Source organism: Carassius gibelio, chromosome A17 (assembly GCF_023724105.1).
Source record: "Carassius gibelio isolate Cgi1373 ecotype wild population from Czech Republic chromosome A17, carGib1.2-hapl.c, whole genome shotgun sequence".
Classification (NCBI taxonomy): Eukaryota; Metazoa; Chordata; class Actinopteri; order Cypriniformes; family Cyprinidae; genus Carassius; species Carassius gibelio.
The window spans coordinates 11,618,849-11,639,313 of NC_068387.1; the positions used below are offsets into that span (position 1 = coordinate 11,618,849).

Here is a 20,465-nt window from a genome sequence, read left to right on the forward strand (position 1 = left end):
ATGTTTTTTTATTTTTTGGTAGTTGTTCATGGGTCCCTTGTTTATCCTGAACAGTTAAACTGCCTGCTGTTCTTCAGAAAAACCCTTCAGGTCCTACAAATTCTTTGGTTTTTCAGCATCTTTGTGTTATTTGAACCCTTTCCAACAAATATCCATCTTTTTTTTTCACACTGAGGACAACTGCGTGACTCATATGCAACCATTACAGAAGGTTCATACATTTATTTTGTAGTTATTTTTATTTTAGAATGTATAATATTTATATATACATACAATTTATTTTTTGACTTGTTATTTGTCATGCAGAAAATGGAAAGTCAGGTTCAGTGTATAGCACTCTGGGAGGAAGTCTTTGCACAGTGTGTTGTATACTGCTTATTTTGCATACTGTACATGAAAGTGAAAAAAAGTGAAAGTGATGTGACATTCATCCAAGTATGGTGACCCATACTCAGAATTTGTGCTCTGCATTTAATCCATCCGAAGTGCACACAGACAGAGCAGTGAACACACACACACACACATTGTGAACACACACCCGGAGCAGTGGGCAGCCATTTATGCTGTGGCGCCCGGGGAGCAGTTGGGGGTTCGATGCCTTGCTCAAGGGCACCTAAGTCGTGGTATTGAAGGTGGAGAGAGAACTGTACATGCACTCCTCTCACCCACAATTCCTGCCGGCCCGGGACTCGAAGTCACAACCTTTTGATTGGGAGTCTGACTCTCTAACCATTAGGCCACGACTTCCCATTACATTTGCATTGTAGCCACAATATACATACTGCTGCAATGGAGTAATACTGTATCTGGTATATTTTTGTTTCCGGATTCACAGTTTTTATGTTTTCCTATCCTATCTTTTGCATTCATCTCCATAGATACTGCTTTGTGGTTACGCTGGGATATCTCACTTTCTGCCAGGTCACAAGAGCCTATGTGTTTGACTACGGCATGTACTCAGCAGATTTCACTGGGTAAGTAATTTTACACTGGAAATAGTGTCATTATCATGAAAACTAAAACTAAATTAAAATGATTTTGCCAACTGGAATAAAAATAAAAACTGTCTGTGAAAAACAGGCTAAACTAAATACATTTTCATGACTCTAAAACTAACACAAGTGAGATAAAAAGAGCTATAAAATATAAATAAATTATTATATTTGATAGATGATATCTATATTATAAATCAAGTGAGGCAAAGCGAACGCACACCTGTAGAGGTGTAAGTTAAAGAAAAAAATAATATAACTGAAAAAGAACAACTCTACACATTAACTTGAGTATAGAGGTATTTTAATCCAACGTTTCAGCTAGTAGCCTTTGTCAGTGTAACAAGTGAGTCTGCAGTTGTTCTTTTTCAATTATATATTATAAATGCCAGCTGCATTAAACATGATACTGTCACTATATATTGACAGTATATAATAACATGAAGGCTGAAAGTTGTAATTATTTAACAATGCTAGTTTAGTTCACACAAATGTACAAACGTTTGAGGTTAGTAATTTTTTTTAAATGCTGAACATACTAAAACAAAGCTACAGCTTACAGTGGTTTAGTGAACAGAAAATGCTCTAAATTCCATGGATGATTAAAAAAATAAATAAATAAAAAACTCATGAATGAGTTTTCTTATTACAATTTTATTAAAAAATTAAATTAAAGTCCCTGTAAAGTAAATTCTGATAATTGTTTTTAAATGCATAAAAATTTGAGCAAATGCTTTGCTGAAACATATTACAAATACTGTAAATTCTGTAGTACTGAATAGTGTAGTTAGACTGTTAAACCGTTTTTCACCAATTATGTTTTCACTAAAACAGTGGCATGATAACGCACTGGAGCCACTGATCATGGCCCCTCCCCTAACACCATAATAACTGTCGATGAAGCAGTGGAGCCACTGATCATGGCCCTCCTCTAACACTATAATAACTGTCGATGCACACCGGAGACACCGATCATGGCCCCTCCCCTAACACTATAACCGTCGATGCACACCGGAGACACCGATCATGGCCCCTCCTCTAACATTATAATAACTGTTGTTGATGCACCAGAGACACTGATCATGGCCCCTCCCCTAACACTATAATAACTGTCGATGACGCACCAGAGACACCGATCATGGCCCCTCCCCAACACTATAATAACACCGGAGACACCGATCATGGCCCCTCCCCTAACACTATAACCGTCGATGCACACCGGAGACACCGATCATGGCCCCTCCTCTAACATTATAATAACTGTTGTTGATGCACCAGAGACACTGATCATGGCCCCTCCCCTAACACTATAATAACTGTTGATGACGCACCGGAGACACCGATCATGGCCACTCCACTAACACTATAATAACTGTCGATGACACCCCGGAGACAACGATCATGGCCCCTCCTCTAACACTATAATAACTGTCGATGACACCCCGGAGACAACGATCATGGCCCCTCCTCTAACACTATAATAACTGTCAATGACACCCCGGAGACAACGATCATGGCCCCTCTTCTAACACTATAATAACACCGGAGACAACGATCATGGGCCCTCCCCCAACACTATAATAACTGTCGTTGATGCACCGGAGACACTGATCATGGCCCCTCCTCTAACACTATAATAACTGTCGATGCGCACCAGAGACACCGATCATGGCCCCTCCCCTGACAATATAATAACTGTCGATGACGCACCGGAGACAACGATCATGGCCCCTCCTCTAACACTATAATAACGGTCGCTGATGCACCAGAGACACCGATCATGGCCCCTCCCCCAACACTACAATAACTGTCGATGACGCCCCAGAGACAACGATCATGGCCCCTCCTCTAACACTATAATAACTGTCGTTGATGCACCGGAGACACTGATCATGGCCCCTCCTCTAACACTATAATAACTGTCGATGACGCTCCAGAGACAACAATCATGGCCCCTCCTCTAACACTATAATAACTGTCGTTGATGCACCGGAGACACTGATCATGGCCCCTCTTCTAACACTATAATAACTGTCGATGACGCACCGGAGACACCGATCATGGCCCCTTCCCCAACACTATAATAACTGTCGATGACGCACTGGAGACAACGATCATGGCCCCTCCTCTAACACTATAATAACACCGGAGACAACGATCATGGCCCCTCCTCTAACACTATAATAACTGTCGTTGATGCACCGGAGACACTGATCATGGCCCCTCCTCTAACACTATAATAACTGTTGATGCGCACCAGAGACACCGATCATGGCCCCTCTTCTAACACTATAATAACTGTCGATGACGCACTGGAGACAACGATCATGGTCCCTCCTCTAACACTATAATAACTGTTGATGACGCACTGGAGACAACGATCATGGTCCCTCCTCTAACACTATAATAACTGTTGATGACGCACTGGAGACAACGATCATGGCCCCTCCTCTAACACTATATTAACTGTCGTTGATGCACCGGAGACACTGATCATGGCCCCTCCCCCAACACTATAATAACTGTCGATGCGCACCGGAGACACCGATCATGGCCCCTTCTCTAACACTATAATAACTGTCGATGACGCACCAGAGACACTGATCATGGCCCCTCCCCTGACAATATAATAACTGTTGATGACGCACCGGAGACACCGATCATGGCCCCTCCCCTAACACTATAATAACTGTCAATGACGCACTGGAGACACTGATCATGGCCCCTCCCCCAACACTATAATAACTGTGGATGACGCACCAGAGACACTGATCATGGCCCCTCCCCTAACACTATAATAACTGTTGATGACGCACCGGAGACAACGATCATGGCCCCTCCTCTAACACTATAATAACTGTCGTTGAGGCACCGGAGACACTGATTATGGCCCCTCCCCTAACACTATAATAACTGTCAATGAAGCACCGGAGACAACGATCATGGCCCCTCCTCTAACACTATAATAACTGTCGTTGATGCACCGGAGACACTGATTATGGCCCCTCTTCTAACACTATAATAACTGTCGATGACGCCCCGGAGACAACGATCATGGCCCCTCCTCTAACACTATAATAACTGTCGATGACGCCCCGGAGACAACGATCATGGCCCCTCCTCTAACACTATAATAACTGTCGTTGATGCACTGGAGACACTGATCATGGCCCCTCTTCTAACACTATAATAACTGTCGATGATGCACCGGAGACAACGATCATGGCCCCTCCCCTAACACTATAATAACTGTCGATGACGCCCCGGAGACAACGATCATGGCCCCTCCTCTAACACTATAATAACTGTCGATGACGCACCGGAGACACCGATCATGGCCCCTCCTCTAACACTATAATAACTGTCGATGATGCACCGGAGACAACGATCATGGCCCCTCCCCTAACACTATAATAACTGTTGATGACGCACCGGAGACACCGATCATGGCCACTCCACTAACACTATAATAACTGTCGATGACGCCCCGGAGACACCGATCATGGCCACTCCACTAACACTATAATAACTGTCGATGACGCCCCGGAGACAACGATCATGGCCCCTCCTCTAACACTATAATAACTGTCGATGATGCACCGGAGACAACGATCATGGCCCCTCCCCTAACACTATAATAACTGTCGATGACGCCCCGGAGACAACGATCATGGCCCCTCCTCTAACACTATAATAACTGTCGATGATGCACCGGAGACACCGATCATGGCCCCTCCTCTAACACTATAATTACTGTCGATGATGCACCGGAGACAACGATCATGGTCCCTCCCCTAACACTATAATAACTGTCGATGACGCACCGGAGACACCGATCATGGCCCCTCCTCTAACACTATAATAACTGTCGATGATGCACCGGAGACAACGATCATGGCCCCTCCCCTAACACTATAATAACTGTTGATGACGCACCGGAGACACCGATCATGGCCACTCCACTAACACTATAATTACTGTCGATGACGCCCCGGAGACAACGATCATGGCCCCTCCCCTAACACTATAATAACTGTCGATGACGCACCGGAGACAACGATCATGGCCCTCCTCTAACACTGTAATAACTGTCAATGCGCACCGGAGACACCGATAATGGCCCCTCCCCTAACACTATAATAACTGTCGATGACGCACCGGAGACACTGATCATGGCCCCTCCTCTAACACTATAATAACTGACGAAAACGCACCAGAGCCACCGAGCATGGCCCCTTCCCTAACACGTTAACTAGAGCACATTCGCATCAGTTAACCTGCTCAATCGTGAGTTACTGTCAGTACCGTTAGTTACTACAGCCTACAATTTGCTAGCTGGCTATGCCTTCATCATTTTCATTTTTCGGTGAACTAAACCTTTAACTACTGCCAATGGTACGTATATAAGTGCTAAAGTTTTACCTCAGGATCGAAACATATCAGAATCATAGCTCAGCCTTCAATTAGGTTTGACATAAAAGCAACAGCAAGGTGAACTCGACCCTTTAGAATCTATGTGGAGATGTGGTCAATACAACTGTATAAATAATAAATGTTGAAGAGGTTGATAGAAGTGGAAGCTCTTACGTACACATGGATCCAACAGACTCAATATCAGGTTTAAAGAGAAGCTCTACTCACACATACCCACACTTTCCTCTTTCCTTTCCTCTCTCCAGGCCCATGATGGTCATCACACAGAAGATCACAAGTTTGGCATTTGAGATTCATGACGGTATGTAACAGTTTCATTAATCCAATTCCCATCTTATGAAGTTTTCATGGTTGAAATGCCTGAGTAATGAATGCTATAATAAAACTGGCAGGATTTCTACCTGAAATCTTTCTAGAGCTCCATTGTTTTTGTCTATGCCTGTGTTAGAGGCTCTAGGAATTACATAAGGGCTGTTAAACCCTGCTGCTACACCACGTCCTTGTATGCCATTGATTTATAGCACTGCTGGCGCTTCACCCAGTGAGTGGGCCAAAGGAGTTTGGGCTGCCAGCTGGATGTTGCACTTCATAGACCACACTTACTGAATCCAACACACACTTATTACACAACTTGGTGGAATCTGTTTAATAAGATACTAATTGTGCTGCATCTCCACATCATGTTTGGATGATCTAATTCATTGGTAAAGGAAAATGAAGGGGATTTCAAGATCTTCCCTTCAACTGAGTGTAACGGTCAGTCCACCTAAAATAAAAATTATTTTATCTTTTTGACACACCATATTGGAATATACACTACTATTAAAAAGGTTGAAGTCAGGAAGACTTAAATGAGCAAGGACACATTAATTTAATCAGAAGTGACTGTAAACATATTTATAATTTTTCTATTTCAAATAAATTATATTTTATACTTTATATTCATTAAAGAATCCTGAAAAAATTGGGTTCACACACTCAAAAAAGTTTTTCAACATTGATAATAATAAGAAATGTTTTAGTCCACCATATCAGCATATTATAATGATCTCTGAAGAATCATGTGGTACTGAAGACTGAAGAAATTTTGTCGCTTGAAAATTCAGCTCTGCATCACAGGAATACATTTCTAAATATAATAATAATAATAAATAATAAACTGTTATTTTCAGTTCAATCATATTACACAATATTAGTTTTACTGTATTTAAAATTAAAATTGATTGAAATTATTTAAAATGTAAAATTTTAAAGACTAACATTTTTGTTAACTTTTTTTGTTTGTTTCTCAAAAAAAAAAAAAAAAAAGGAAAAACGACTACATCCTTAAACCTTTCGACCTTGACAGCCCCGGCCATGATTTGCATTCATACGTTGGAAAAGAGCAGCTCAGACATTTTTGCAAATATCTTCTTTAGTGATTAACAGAAGTTAAGTCAAAGTGGTTTGGAATTGACATGAGGAATTAAAATTGACAGATTTTTTATTTTTGGATGAACTGTACCTTTAAGCACAAAGGAAAGCCAATCAGAGGAAGCGTGATGGCAGGAACCCAAGAGACACTCTAGTTTTATCAACGACTGGCAAATCTCCCATGTAAACAAGACAACTGATAAGAAAAAACTAGATTGCACACCATCCAAGCATAGTTTTTAGATACTTAGTCAACCAAATATCTAATCACTTGTGATATGTGAATGAGTCACATTTAGAGTCAAACAGAAGTAACATCACAGTCATCACATTTCCTTTAACATTGTTTATGGGAAGATTAAGAGAGCACATCCCATTTCTCTGAAGCGATAACTCATAGAACAGCTGGCTGAAACTCCAGCCCAGCACTTTTGAGCTGCCTCCGCATGACTTGCTGTTAGCTCTGCATGCCCTTCTCTACTGCAGGCAACACACATGACCATATTAATCCACGTGTTTTAATGAAGTTATGTAATAGTCTCATTCCTCCACCACTTTATGGAGAACTAAACTGAGTGTGGTGCTCTGATACTTTGGCAATTATGCAGCCTAAAGCACAAAGTATACTTCACATGTATGCGAGGGACTACATTCAGTGCACTGCATGATGCAAATTTCGTATGCATTAATGTCTGCATATACTATCTGCACACTACCCGAATTTTGTAACCATGCATGCTTTGACTTTATGCACATACGCTATCATACTTGTATTAAAATTACGTATAATTTGGGTTTAATGTTTAATAATTCTTAATTTAAATAGTGTGTAATTTTTTTATTTATATATATATATATATATATATATGTGTGTGTGTGTGTGTGTAAAATTTATTATTTTGGCCTTTTTGTCAAATGCTAGAGATAACACAGTTGGGGACAGGAAATTGAGGCATGGAGCCCTGTAGTGATAACATATTTTTGTTGGCCAAACGTAACAATAGTTTCACTATATTTAACAATAGTTTTAGAACATTTCTGTTCATCTTGATTATCCTAACTTATTAACACAACTTTTAGCAATTTTGAAGCTTAAATGCAATCGGCAAAAGCTAAACATAACAGTGGTCATCTGACTTAAAGGGGTCATATGACACTTTTTTAAAGATCATTATTTTGTGTATTTGGTGTAACAGAATATGTTGACATGTTTTTTTTCAAATACTGTAAATTATAGTAGGTCTTCTATGCCCTGCCTTTCTCAAATGCATCATTTTCTACAAAGTCCTTCCGACAAGCACAGTCTGCTCTGATTGGCCAAGTGACCCAGTACATGGTGATTAGCCGAACACCGCAAGCACTTGTTGGAACTATAACGCCCCTTTCCATAATCGCAAGCTTCTTCTTTCAAAATCAGTGTAAAGACAGTTTATAATGTCCTTAGTTTTACCATCAGTTCAAGCCCGAAAGGGAAACGGCGTCATGTGACAGACACGTTAGTGAAGCTCGAATGTGTTTGCAGTAAACAAGCCATGGACGGTTGAGACAGCTGACTCCACTGTGTGACCCTCTCTCTCTCTCTCTCTTCTCTCTCTGTCACACACACACACACACACGAGAGATGCGCAAAACTCTGCTTTTAAACATTCAGTAGCAAATACTTAAACTAATAACAAAACATACTTACAGTAGCTGATTCAGAAGCGCCAGAACCTCTCCTAGGTTCACGAAATGATCGTCCATAAAATGCATTGCTGTTCTGTTGTAAGTAATCTTAAAGTTTCCTAAATGCATCTACTTTCGGTAAGCCAAATAAAGTGCTTTTGCTTTCGCCTAGAAAACACACAGCATCTCCCTGACGTAGCTGCTTCAAAACTACCTGCGGTTACTGAAACCACACCTTCTTTCTTTGCGTGAACATTTAGGCAGCATTACGCAAATATTTACACATAGTGATGTAGACATGTGGGGCGTGATTGAATGAGCCATTTTAGGGGAGCGTGGCAGAGTCTCACATTTGATAAAGAATATCTCTTTGGATTTGAGACTTTAGTCTTTGCAACTTTACAGATCTTCTTCATGCACCAAGTTTGTAACATTCCAAAGAGAAAGGAAAAATTGACCCCTTTAAGTGTTGCCATCCCTAAGCTTCTGAAGGCTCTTCAATCTTTATTTAAAAAAGCATTCCCTGAAAGTTTGATTAAGAATAGTTTGCAAGGGTGCGATTATTAACAAATTGAGGCTTTAAAAGTAAGTAAATAAATGTTTCTGTTCGGTGTGATGATATTTAATGTCCCAGACAGCTTCTGTAGTACAATTGACCCTTCGCAAAGACCTACCACCCTTAGTAACTGTTGCTATGTCTGACAAGCCGTGGCACACATCATGTTCTCAAGCAGGAAAAAATACACTCTGGAGCAAAGAGGAAACTGACAACATGCCGACAGACAAGTCAGAGAAGGTTATGTTTGGTCTCAAACAATGTCTCAGCTTTCAAATTTAGTCATTTTAAAAGAAATTCAAACAAAAGATACTGTTTTGTGGCTCTTTAATTTGTCGTGACAGATTGCTGTAGAACCTCAGTTCAAGCGGCATATAAACCAATCAACTCTTTCTCTTTACTAGTTATAGCACGAAATAAACACGAATCATCATCAGCAGGTGTCTTATTTGAACTGTCTGGTTTGTTTGTCAGACAAATTCTGCATTATGATTGGTCAGATCGCCTGTCAATCAAACTCCCGGCAAAGGGTCAGTGTAGTCACTTGTTGGCAACTGTCTTTTTCAAGACCAGTAAAAGAGTTGAAGAAAAAAACAATCGGTGTATTACTGATGTATTGTGTGTCGCAGAATGAAAAAATATCTTGAGCTTGTGTTAACCACTGACCATTTTTCAGGCATTTGACCAAAAACCCATTGATTTCAGGATGATGGAGGTGGAAGTGCTAAATTGCTAACACGTTTCCCACAAAAAAACAAAACACACTATACAATCAGGGTTACAACCCAGATTTCATTCAGACCGAGTGTCCCACATTAGCACCAGGCCTCAATGTGTCAATGTGGTTCTTTTTGTTATTAATACTGTTTTGACGGGTCTTTGCAGGACCTGAGATTACTGCCCAATGAACGAACATCATGAGGTGTTATATATATATGTATGTATATATATATATATATATATATGTATATATATATATATATATGGTTATAATAGGTTTGGGGCTATTATATATAGGTACATTTTTAATGTATCTTACTGTAATTTATTTCTGTGATGGCACATGATCCTTCAGAAATCATTCTAATATGCTGATTTGGTGCTTAAGAATTTTTGTAAATTATCTATGCTGAAAACAGCTACTTGAAAGTAGTACTTATTTACTACATCGATTTAGTTCTTTTCTTGAATGCGTAAGCAGAGATGTGTGATATCTTTTCCGTTTGTATTTGGCGAGTGTGTGTGTGTATGTGTGTGTGTGATTCTGCATCATCACGTGGGCTTTATTCACACACATTTGCTGTATCAGAGTATATGTGCTGTTTCTGCAGGCTAGTGTGAATCGCAGGAGACCACTGACCTCAAACTCCACAACACTGCGGCAGTAGCGCTGCTGCCTTATAACCAAACAGAACAGTGTTTCTCAACTTCTAGACATGTTTCAGAAGTGACAGTGGGAGTGTGTCTGATGAGTTTGGGAATGTGTTTGTGTGTTTTTCCCACAGGTTTGATGAAGAGGGAGGAGCATCTAAAGCCCAGTCAGAAGTATCTTGCAGTCAGGTATGTGTGAAAGGTATGTTTGTGGTTGGGATGAGATCACTCATTTACTTTCTGGGTCTTTTGAAATATAATCAACTTCATACCTGATTTGAGATATAAAGTTCCTCTCATTGATCAAATGCATGTTAGTCCCCTTAGAGAACGGCGTTCTTCAGTAACAATAATTTCTAGCATAATATTGCTGCGCAGTGCCCAAAAAGCAGCATACCACTTCAGACTCAAATCATTTACAATCAAGCCCTGAAGGCTGTTGCCAAGCAACTAAACATTCCCACCATATCACGTCCAAATCACGTCAACCGGTGTCCACAGGAAGTCGTCGGGATTCTGAGGTTTCAGAAGTCACACCCTGCAGTTCTGAGTAATGATAGGAACCACGGCCCTGTGGTCACAGAGTGTTGAGCAATATGTCAACATTTACATAATGGATGAGTTATATTCCTGTTCAAACATGACCCAAGTGCTGGTTACATATACTACAAACTCATTCACGGTTGAGATAATAGCAGTCAAATCAAAGTCATGTAATCCTAGTGTAAATCTTGTATCTAGCATTATATTTAACCACTGGACTAACTACAGTAATAGTACGCAGCTGTTTTAAGAAAAAAGTGTAACTTTACCAGTAATAAGCATTGTCATTTTATTTTCATTAGCCATATGTAATGTGTGTATATATGTAAAATATATCATTCAGCAAATTCAATGCTGTTTTCTGTATTATTTTGGTATTAATGTTAAGCTATCTTATGTTTGCAGTTTGTACCATAGCTTTTTTCTTAATTTAAAGGTTCTGTATGTAGGATTGACTCCGAGTGGTTGAACTAGGTATTGTAACATTAAAGGGATTTATAACATTTTCTGCTTTCTTAATTACTGAAAAACATTACTAGGTTAATACTATTATTGTGTTAAAGGAATAGTTCACCCAAAATTTTAATTACCCCTTAATTGACTCACCCTCAAGCCCTCCTAAGTGTATATGACTTTCCTCTTTCAGATGAATACAATTGAAGTTATATAAAAAAAAATGTCCTGGCTCTTCCAAGTTTAATAATGGCAGTGAATGGTGGTCCAGATTTTTAAGCAAAATAAAGTGCATCCATCCATCATAAGAAGTGCTCCACACGGTTCCGGGGGGTTAATAAAGGCCTTCTTAAGAGAATTTATGCATTTGTGTAAAAAAATATCCATATTTAAAACTTTATAAACCTCAGTCTCTAGCTTCCACTTACTTTCGTATGCGTGTTCACAGAGCACTTCTTATTATGGATGGATACACTTTATTTTGCTTCAAAATCTGGACCACCATTCACTGCCATTATAAAGGACATTTTTTAATACAACTCCAATTGCATTCATCTGAAAGAAGAAAGTCGTACACACCCTAGGATGGCTTGAGGGTGAGTCAATCATGGGGTAAGTTTCATTTCATACCACTACCAAGCAAATCATGTTTTGGTCCTTGATATTGGGTTTGCTTTGTTAGTTAAATTAAATTAAATTGTTTATTTGGTGACTTCTAGTTGTTCTGTCCTTGTGTTTGCTGTACAGGAAGATGCCCAGTCTGCTGGAGTATCTGAGTTATAACTGTAACTTTATGGGGATCTTGGCTGGTCCAACTTGTTCCTATAATGATTACATAGCCTTTATAGAAGGTCGATGGTATGAGCCCAAGCATCTGGAGTCAAACGGCAAGGAGAACGGGAAATTCAAGCAGAGTGACCCTTCACCTAAGGTAGTGTGGTTTCACTGCTCTCTTGCTCCCTCTGGTGACCGTATCACTTTTGTGCTGTCAGAAAGATAATATACTGTACATTACATAGTTAAATACAAGATTATATATTTATATACACACCTACACATATTACCGGTTTTCAACAGTGATAATTAAAAGAACAATTATTAATAATTGAACATGAATAACAACTGATAGTAACTAAGCAACAAATACAGCTTTGCCATAATAGGAATTTTTTTTATATATATTTTTAATATAAATATATATTTTTTGTATTTATACAGTTTATAAATACATACAAATTAGTTTGTGTTTTTAATTATTATTATATATTTTTTATTCTAGTTTTGTTCATTATTTTCATTTAGATTTTTATGCAGTTTGTTTTTTGCATCCTTACTCATTTACTCATTTTATAATAATTTAGACATTTTTTAATTACAAAGCCAAAACAAACCCCAAGTTATACATGAACACTTGAACCAAATGAGTAGTAGTGGACGTTTAGTAAATGTGGACAGCAATTATAAACAAAGAACATGTGAGTGTGGGTGAACCGGAAAATATAATGACTGCTAGGTGGAAAACCTGATGTCATAACCAGTTTTTTTGTTTTGCAGACCTCATAAAGGAAATGCTTTTTTGAGTGAGTTAAACAATGCTACTTTCAGTGGACACTGAGAGACAATGAGGAGCGCTCATAAAACTTTAGATTTGACTCAACTCAACTTCATTGTATGCTCAGGACTTTTGCATTCCCTATTGCATTATTATATATTATTATATATATATTCCATCAGTTGTCTCATGGAGTTTTTTTTGAAAACCTTCATGGACAGGAGCTCATGTTTCTCAGACATGCAGAGTGGAGAGTTTGTTTAGAGTGTAGCTCTGCTGAGTTTTAATTTTTATTTATTTTTTATAATGTTTTTTTTAAATCGTATTGCTCTGACTCTCTGAAATGGTCTGTGTTGCTCTTATAGAGGGATGTGATCCAGAAAGTGTGTACATGTGCTCTGTCACTAATGGTTTATTTGGTGATCTACACCATCTTCCCTACGGACCGTGTCATCGACGACACCTTCATGGCCTCTAACCCTTTCTACATCCAAGTCTTGTACCTCTACATCTCCATGTTGGCTTTACGCCCCAAATACTACTTTGTATGGACATTAGGTGAGTAGAATAGATGGGCAATGTTCTCTTCTGGTATTAAATTATTCACACACACACATCTAATTCCTAACACATTACATAATCCAAATACCATTACAAATTAAAAAAAATGCATAATAACCATTTTATTACAACTCTGTCCATAAGACACTCAAGTGTACTGCCCTCTTGTGTTCATAAAAGGCATTTTCTCTGACTTGTTGCCCTGTTTATAGTTGCCCTGCTTGTTAGATGGTGTTTTTTTTTTTTTTTGTATAGTGAATCAGGTAATGCCTCAGTTATTTTGTGATGTTTTTATTTTAACTAGATTCTTTCACTCTTTCACAGCCGATGCCATCAACAATGCGGCTGGTTTTGGGTTTAATGGCTATAACGCAGATGGCACCCCAAAATGGGACAGAATATCAAACTTAAGAATACTTGATATTGAGGTAAGACAGAGACAAGATATGCTGCATGCACAAGTTTGTCTTCTCACTCGAGCTGAACGCTAATAGATCATCTTTTTCTTGATGTCCGAATCAGTTTGCCACCAGCTTCAAGATGTTCTTGGATAACTGGAACATACAGACAGCACTCTGGTTGAAAAGGTGAATGCTCCAAAACAGATTAATCTTGACTGAGCGCGTGTGTACTTCTTGTAATCTCTGGAACAATGTGAGGTTTGTTGCTGTTCTCTGCAGAGTGTGTTATGAGCGCTGCCCGTACAATCCGACGGCGGCCACATTCCTCCTCTCGGCCATCTGGCACGGAGTTTACCCGGGCTATTACCTGACCTTCATCACAGGCATCGTTGTAACAATGGCAGCACGGGCAGTGAGTATTCTTTACATAAGATCGGCTGTCAAAACAAGATTTAATTCAGATTTATATCACAAAGCACCCGAAGAAATGTATCTCTATCTAGAATCTATTGGGAGCGGTTAAAAATACATTTACGTCAGAATGAATTGGGCATTGTTTTCTCTGATAATAAATGAGAGGCATGTGGGGATCCAAAAAAGACTTTGCTCAGTCAAGGTTATTATTCATCTAGTCATGTACTGCATAGTACCACGGTTTCTCAGTCGCATGGTAATGATCAAGCCTCTCCAACTAAAGAAAAAGTAGGTCACTTAGTTGCAGTAGTCTTTCTTAAAGTGCTACTCCCAATATAAACATTGTCTGCATTATATAGAGTTGCTTCCAGAGCTGTTGTCACTTTTCCAAACCAAAGTAAGAATATCTAAAGCCGTATCTAAATTAGAATGACTGCTCTTACTGAATATTCATTTATTAATCAGAATTTGGATATTCTGAATATATACATGAACATGCCACGTGAACACTGTTATCTGTTATTGTTAAGTTTCATTATTTAAAAAATAAATTTCATTAAAGTGGACATCTCCTGTATTTCCAGAAGAAAAAGAAAATGCCCAAGATGCTAATTACATGTATACAGGAACATTAAACCTTTTTTGGGGGGGAATGAAGGTTTAATGAAAATGAAAATCTTAATCTGAAAATCATAGTCATGTATTTAGAATATGATTATTTATGTTTGAAATGTATACTTTGACATTTATTGAGCTTTTTTAAAGTTAGAAATGTTCCTCTTTTTCAGGTAAGACACAATGTGCGGCAACATTTCCTGGGCTCGGCCTCGCTCAAGCTCATCTACGATGTGATCACGTGGTTCTGCACGCAGTTGGCTGTTTGTTACATTGTTGTGCCATTTGTACTGCTGGCAGTGGGGCCTTCCCTGAAGTTTTATAGGTCAGTAATACATCTGCACCAGTATGTGAGCTTTCCAGGGCAGGTCCTGATGTCTCTGACTCCATCCACTACGGATTCACCTCCGCTGACTGACGATCAATACACAACAAGCTCTCTCAGACTGTTTATGAGCGAGCTTCAGTAATAAAACCTTAATAAAGAAGTGAAACGCTTTAAAGAGCAGGTCGGAAAGTCACTGCAGACCCACCTGCACCACACAGCTGTTCCTGAGAGTTATTAGCAGAAGAATTATCTCCGCTCGCCGCTTCATTCATTAGACGGATTTACAGGCCCGAGTCTGGTGACACTTTATGAGCTGGCAGAGGACCATTTATTTCACAGCTTCTGCTGAGATAAAAGAAATCTATGATGCTCATTTGCTAGAGTAGGGCTGATAAATGAGTCTGCCTGAGGAACACATAAAGCATTTTCAATTAAAGAGAGAGAATTAGGCAGTGGGAGCTCAGACCAGGATAGAGTGAATTATGTTCAGGTGAAGAGGACCTAAGTACACCTCGGTGAAAACAACACTGTTTGGAAAGATATGGAGCTGAATTGCTAAAGAAATGAGACCCGAGACCCCCTAGAACCTTAATATTGTGCTATAAAACAAATGTTATACTGAAAGTATAATCAATCCCATGCATAAGAGTTCCAACAAATGCCAAAATAAAGTTCCTAATTTGCTGTGTTGTGTGTTATCTGCCCTCTTCAGCTCGTGGTACTGCTACATTCACCTGATCTGCTTGTTGCTGGTGCTGGTTCTTCCTGTGAAGTCCAGACGCACGAAACAACAGGAACAGCCGCGCAGCGAACAGAACTGTCTCTCCTCCCCAGACGACAACTGCAACCAGAAGCAGAAAGCCACATGAGGGCAGGAAGGGCTGCTCGACCCGCACACAGCACTGTGAGGAACTCTGATATCATTACTGAGAGACAGAGAGCAGCCGTTTCCTCCCTCGGATCCAACCACACTGACAGTGACTTTAACAAGGCATAAACTCCAGCAACAAGACACGGTTAACCCTATAGTTGCCCTGTTGGAGATGGGTTTTAAACAGGAAATCGAAATAGGAGCGTATGAAATTGGGATGATTGATTATGTCAGTTTGTGTCAGTTCATCTGAAGTTGCCTTAAACCCTCCATATATTTAGGCCTGAAGCCTCATATGGGGAACGTGTTACATAGGAACGGACCAGTCATTGTCGGCTCATAGATTCACTACATTAGTGCGGGAAGTCTAGCACTGGAATCGGCTTCTGCCATCGTCAGTTAAACAGAGTAACCTCTCTTTTAGTTCTTCTTAAAGGAAATGTGTGCGGTAAATGAAACGAAACAAGCCCAGTTGCGTGTTGCCAAACGTATAGGCCTTAGGTTCCTATCTCCTGCCGTTGCTTCAGCTTTATTCTCATTTTTTTCTGTGGTTATTTTCATATCTGCTGCTTTCTTTGGGTGTGTCTTGTTTTTGCTCTAATTAGATTTTTGTTTGTTTTTAATTAAGGGCTTTTGGTTGGATTAAGGGTTATATTGATGCTATTTTTAATGGGTTGTAGGTTTCCTCAGGGCACACATGTTTCAGACCATTTTAGATGTTTCTCTACCATCTGTGTTTCTTCCGTGACATAGAGTCCATCTGGAGAAAACAGAAGACAGTTCAGTAATACCCAGTATCACAGCTTGTTTGTGTTTTTATTACAGATGTAAATGGTAAGTGCAATATCTGTGTCGTTTCCATAGGTGCATGGTAAGTGAAAGGATCACATTAGTTTTGCGAACAGTGCTAACGCTCTCATCACATCAGCAATAGTCAGAAGTGTGTAGAGGTTCAGTATTCAAGTACACTACCAGCTAAAAGTTTGGACAAAATCAAATTGATCTCTTTTGATCTTTAACCTGTTGAACTTAAGGCAAATGCTATAAATGAGGAAACATAAGTTGTGCCAACATAGTAATTTTTATTAGTATTTTTTTTGTTTTGTTTAGTTTTAGACTCTTTACTGGCAGTGTACTGTACATGCAGTATTCAGATGCATGCAGTTTCAAATTTTTATACAATTATTTTCTTCTATAAATACATCAAAACTCTTAGGCCCTAAAGAAACCTGCAAGTTGTGTGATTTCCTATAAGATTTTTGGTTGCACTTTATTTTACAGTAAGTGCACTTACATGTACTTACAGTGTACTTGCCTAAGAAAGTACTGGTAATAAAAGGTAACTAAATGGGGAAGGGTTAGGTTTAGGTTCAGGGTTATTTATTGTAATAACATTAATATCTTCATAGTATGTACATGAGGAACAGGACTGCAAAATAAAGTGCTACCAGATTTGTTCTTGAACTGTGATCCTATGAAAAGGCATCATAGAGCCTTGTTCATTTGATTCAGTCATCTGGAAAATCAGACCTCATCATATTCCCCAAGAAACTACTTTTTGATATGTGTAATTAAGTTGATGCAATTATTTTCTTCCAAACATTTTACCCCTCGGTTAAAGTGACTCTACATTTTTTCATTTGGTAATGAAGGGCTGAAGGGACTAAAGCATTTAGCAAAGTGAGTCTCACTGAATTCTTGTTAACCAAGCATTTTCCATAACAAGAAAAGGTTATTCTTGGGCGTGAAGTAGACCAGCCTCCATTTGGAGAAGACGCTCTGAACAAGCCCGCTGGGATTTCATAAGCACACTTCTCTAAAGTCTTATTGTATTTGGCGTCCGGAAATGTAAAACCATGATGAAATACTGGCATGTACCTAAAGTTTTAGCAACTGCAAAACCAGTAGGAGGATTAGTAAGTCTACTTCTGCTGGTAACAGTCTAGGATATACCGTATAATTTGTCTTTTTGCCCTTTTGCCCTGTCTCTTTTTCTTAAAGGTTTAGCTTAAGGAAATTAATTGTTTTAATGGCCCAAAGGCATTATGTCCCTCAGTAACCAACTGGCACCTCAATGCAAAACAAAATGTCCAAAGTGCCAAATCACACGAGGTGCACAAAAGATCACTTTATTTGTACAGGTTTACAACAGGGTGAGAGGTTTGTACTCTAAAAACAAACAAAAAAACAAGTGATTTATATGGTCTTAAACTGACATTATTTTTACCTACTGAGATGTTGGGAGGAATCACTCCCTCCATATTTGCACTTTTGGTAGGAATGAGTCGGGGTAGTGCTATCGTAGGAAAACTACCGAAGCAATGCAAGAACAATGCAGTGCTACTCAACAGTTAGAGTATGTGCTTAACATGAATTTGCCCAAATTGTTAAATTCAAAATTCATTGTAGCAACAAAGGAGAATCAGGATTGTGTTCCAGTGCTATAGGCATATTTTGTGAACAGGCTCCATCCATAGAAAGATGTTAAATGTGTGTTCATTGCTGTTTATGTGTAAACATCGTACCTTTCTTTAGATATTGTTCAGTTAAATGCAGCCTAACATCTTTTTGTTAAGGCTCAAGTAATAGTGAAGGCACATTATCAGCCTTATTTATCTGTAAAAATTTCATTTATGTCATTCATTTAATTTCATACCGTTGCCAACTTCTGCTTCTACAAAGAATGACCTAAAGCTGTGTGAAAGTGGGTTGACTACTGTAAGGTTTTTTTTTTTTTTTTACAGTGCAATTGTTTTCCACTATCCACCTCAGTTCTGTTGTTTGTCATTGCCTTGTTGGTCTTTAATGGCCATTCAAAATAAGTGATTGTGGCCCTTAGTAAACAAGCTAACCCCCGTAACTTGTTGCTAATGCTTTCCAGATGTTGCACAGAATTGTTTAACTTTTCCATTGTAATTCCTACTGACTGCTTGTGATGTTGCATAACCTGGCAGCGTACAGCAAACCTAAAGATGTTAATGAAATGTAATATGTTTATGAAGAGATACAAGAAAAGTAATACCTAATATGTTAGTTACTTCAGTATAAATACATTTACCTATATCCATTATAAAACACAAGGTTGTCTGTGCAAATGCATTTGGATTGAGAACTGTCCATAGGACAACAAACACTGTCTCCTCAATTTATTTTCTGTAATAATCATAAATTGAGATGTGATACTTATCCAGCATTTGAAATGTTTGATGAGTGACTGAGTGCTCTGAAGTGATTTTTCCCTTTGAATAAAGGATTTGATATTAAAGGGATAGTTCACCCAAAAATGAATTACTCATGGTTTACTCACCCTCAAGGCATCCCAGGTGTTTCTTTCTTTCAATTTGAGTTATATTTATGGATTTAAAAAATGTCCTGGCTCTTCCAAGCTTTATAATGGCAGTGAATGGTTGTTAGTTTTTAGTAGTCCAAAAGAAGTACGAATTTCAAATAAGTTAGCAGAAGCCAGAGATTACCATGTATAAAGCTTTAAATATGGATATTTTTTCTTATAAAAATGTATCGATTCACTTCAAGAGGCCTTTATTTACCCCCCATAGATTTGGGTTTTTTTTTATGATGGATGGATGCACTTTATTGGACTTCTTTGGACCTTTAAAAAAATAACCATTCACTGCCATTATAAACCTTGGAAGAACCAAGACATTTTTTTATATAATTCTGATTAGATATGTCTGAAAGAAGAAAGTCATATACACCTAGGATGCCTTGATGGTGAGTAAAATTTTCATTTTTGGGTGAACTATCTCTTTAAAAACTAATTCCACTTCTTGTTTTGTGTCTCAAAACAAATAAACCATATTTTACTTCCTGGTATTCATCTGAGTGTTTTTGAATTTCATATGGCTAAATCCTGCAATGGAAAGGCAGACAGATAGATGGATAGAGAGAGAGCAAAAGAATATCAATGTTTATATTTGAGAACCTTTAACTGTTCATGTTTTCTGTTGTTAAACAAAACATGAAGTCTAATGAGAAGCGGACAAATAAAACGTGTAGTAACTGCAGTCCGTCAAAACATGGGCGTAACCGTGTCCTTCAGTGGGCGTGGTTTGTGCACAGTGGGTGTTGTCATACCTAGTTAATTTTAATTTCGTCGCCTCCAGACAAACCGGTTATGGCAAGAGTTATGTGAATTTTATCGGATTATTTTTGACCTTGTTTTTCTCCGGGAGGGAGATGTAAGTAACAAATTATAATTACAATCATGTGACAAAAAGACACGTGTTTTTTAAAGACGTGAATTAATGTGAATGCATAATTTTCATGTAAGGCAAA

At 38.8% G+C, this 20,465-nt stretch overlaps 1 protein-coding gene across 1 annotated transcript in view; it reads left to right on the top strand.

Annotated features, from left to right (window-relative positions):
- The window catches only part of LOC127933421 (lysophospholipid acyltransferase 2), a 45,402-nt gene extending 25,399 nt beyond the window's left edge, over nucleotides 1-20,003 (top strand). The window contains exons 4-13 of the mRNA XM_052530422.1: nucleotides 879-974; nucleotides 5,672-5,727; nucleotides 10,566-10,620; nucleotides 12,175-12,358; nucleotides 13,345-13,537; nucleotides 13,865-13,968; nucleotides 14,063-14,127; nucleotides 14,221-14,353; nucleotides 15,144-15,295; nucleotides 16,011-20,003. Of these exons, the coding sequence (XP_052386382.1) occupies nucleotides 879-974; nucleotides 5,672-5,727; nucleotides 10,566-10,620; nucleotides 12,175-12,358; nucleotides 13,345-13,537; nucleotides 13,865-13,968; nucleotides 14,063-14,127; nucleotides 14,221-14,353; nucleotides 15,144-15,295; nucleotides 16,011-16,167 (1,195 nt within the window). The 3' untranslated portion in view covers nucleotides 16,168-20,003. The remainder of the gene's footprint in view (nucleotides 1-878; nucleotides 975-5,671; nucleotides 5,728-10,565; nucleotides 10,621-12,174; nucleotides 12,359-13,344; nucleotides 13,538-13,864; nucleotides 13,969-14,062; nucleotides 14,128-14,220; nucleotides 14,354-15,143; nucleotides 15,296-16,010) is intronic.
- Nucleotides 20,004-20,465: the final 462 nt, after the last annotated feature.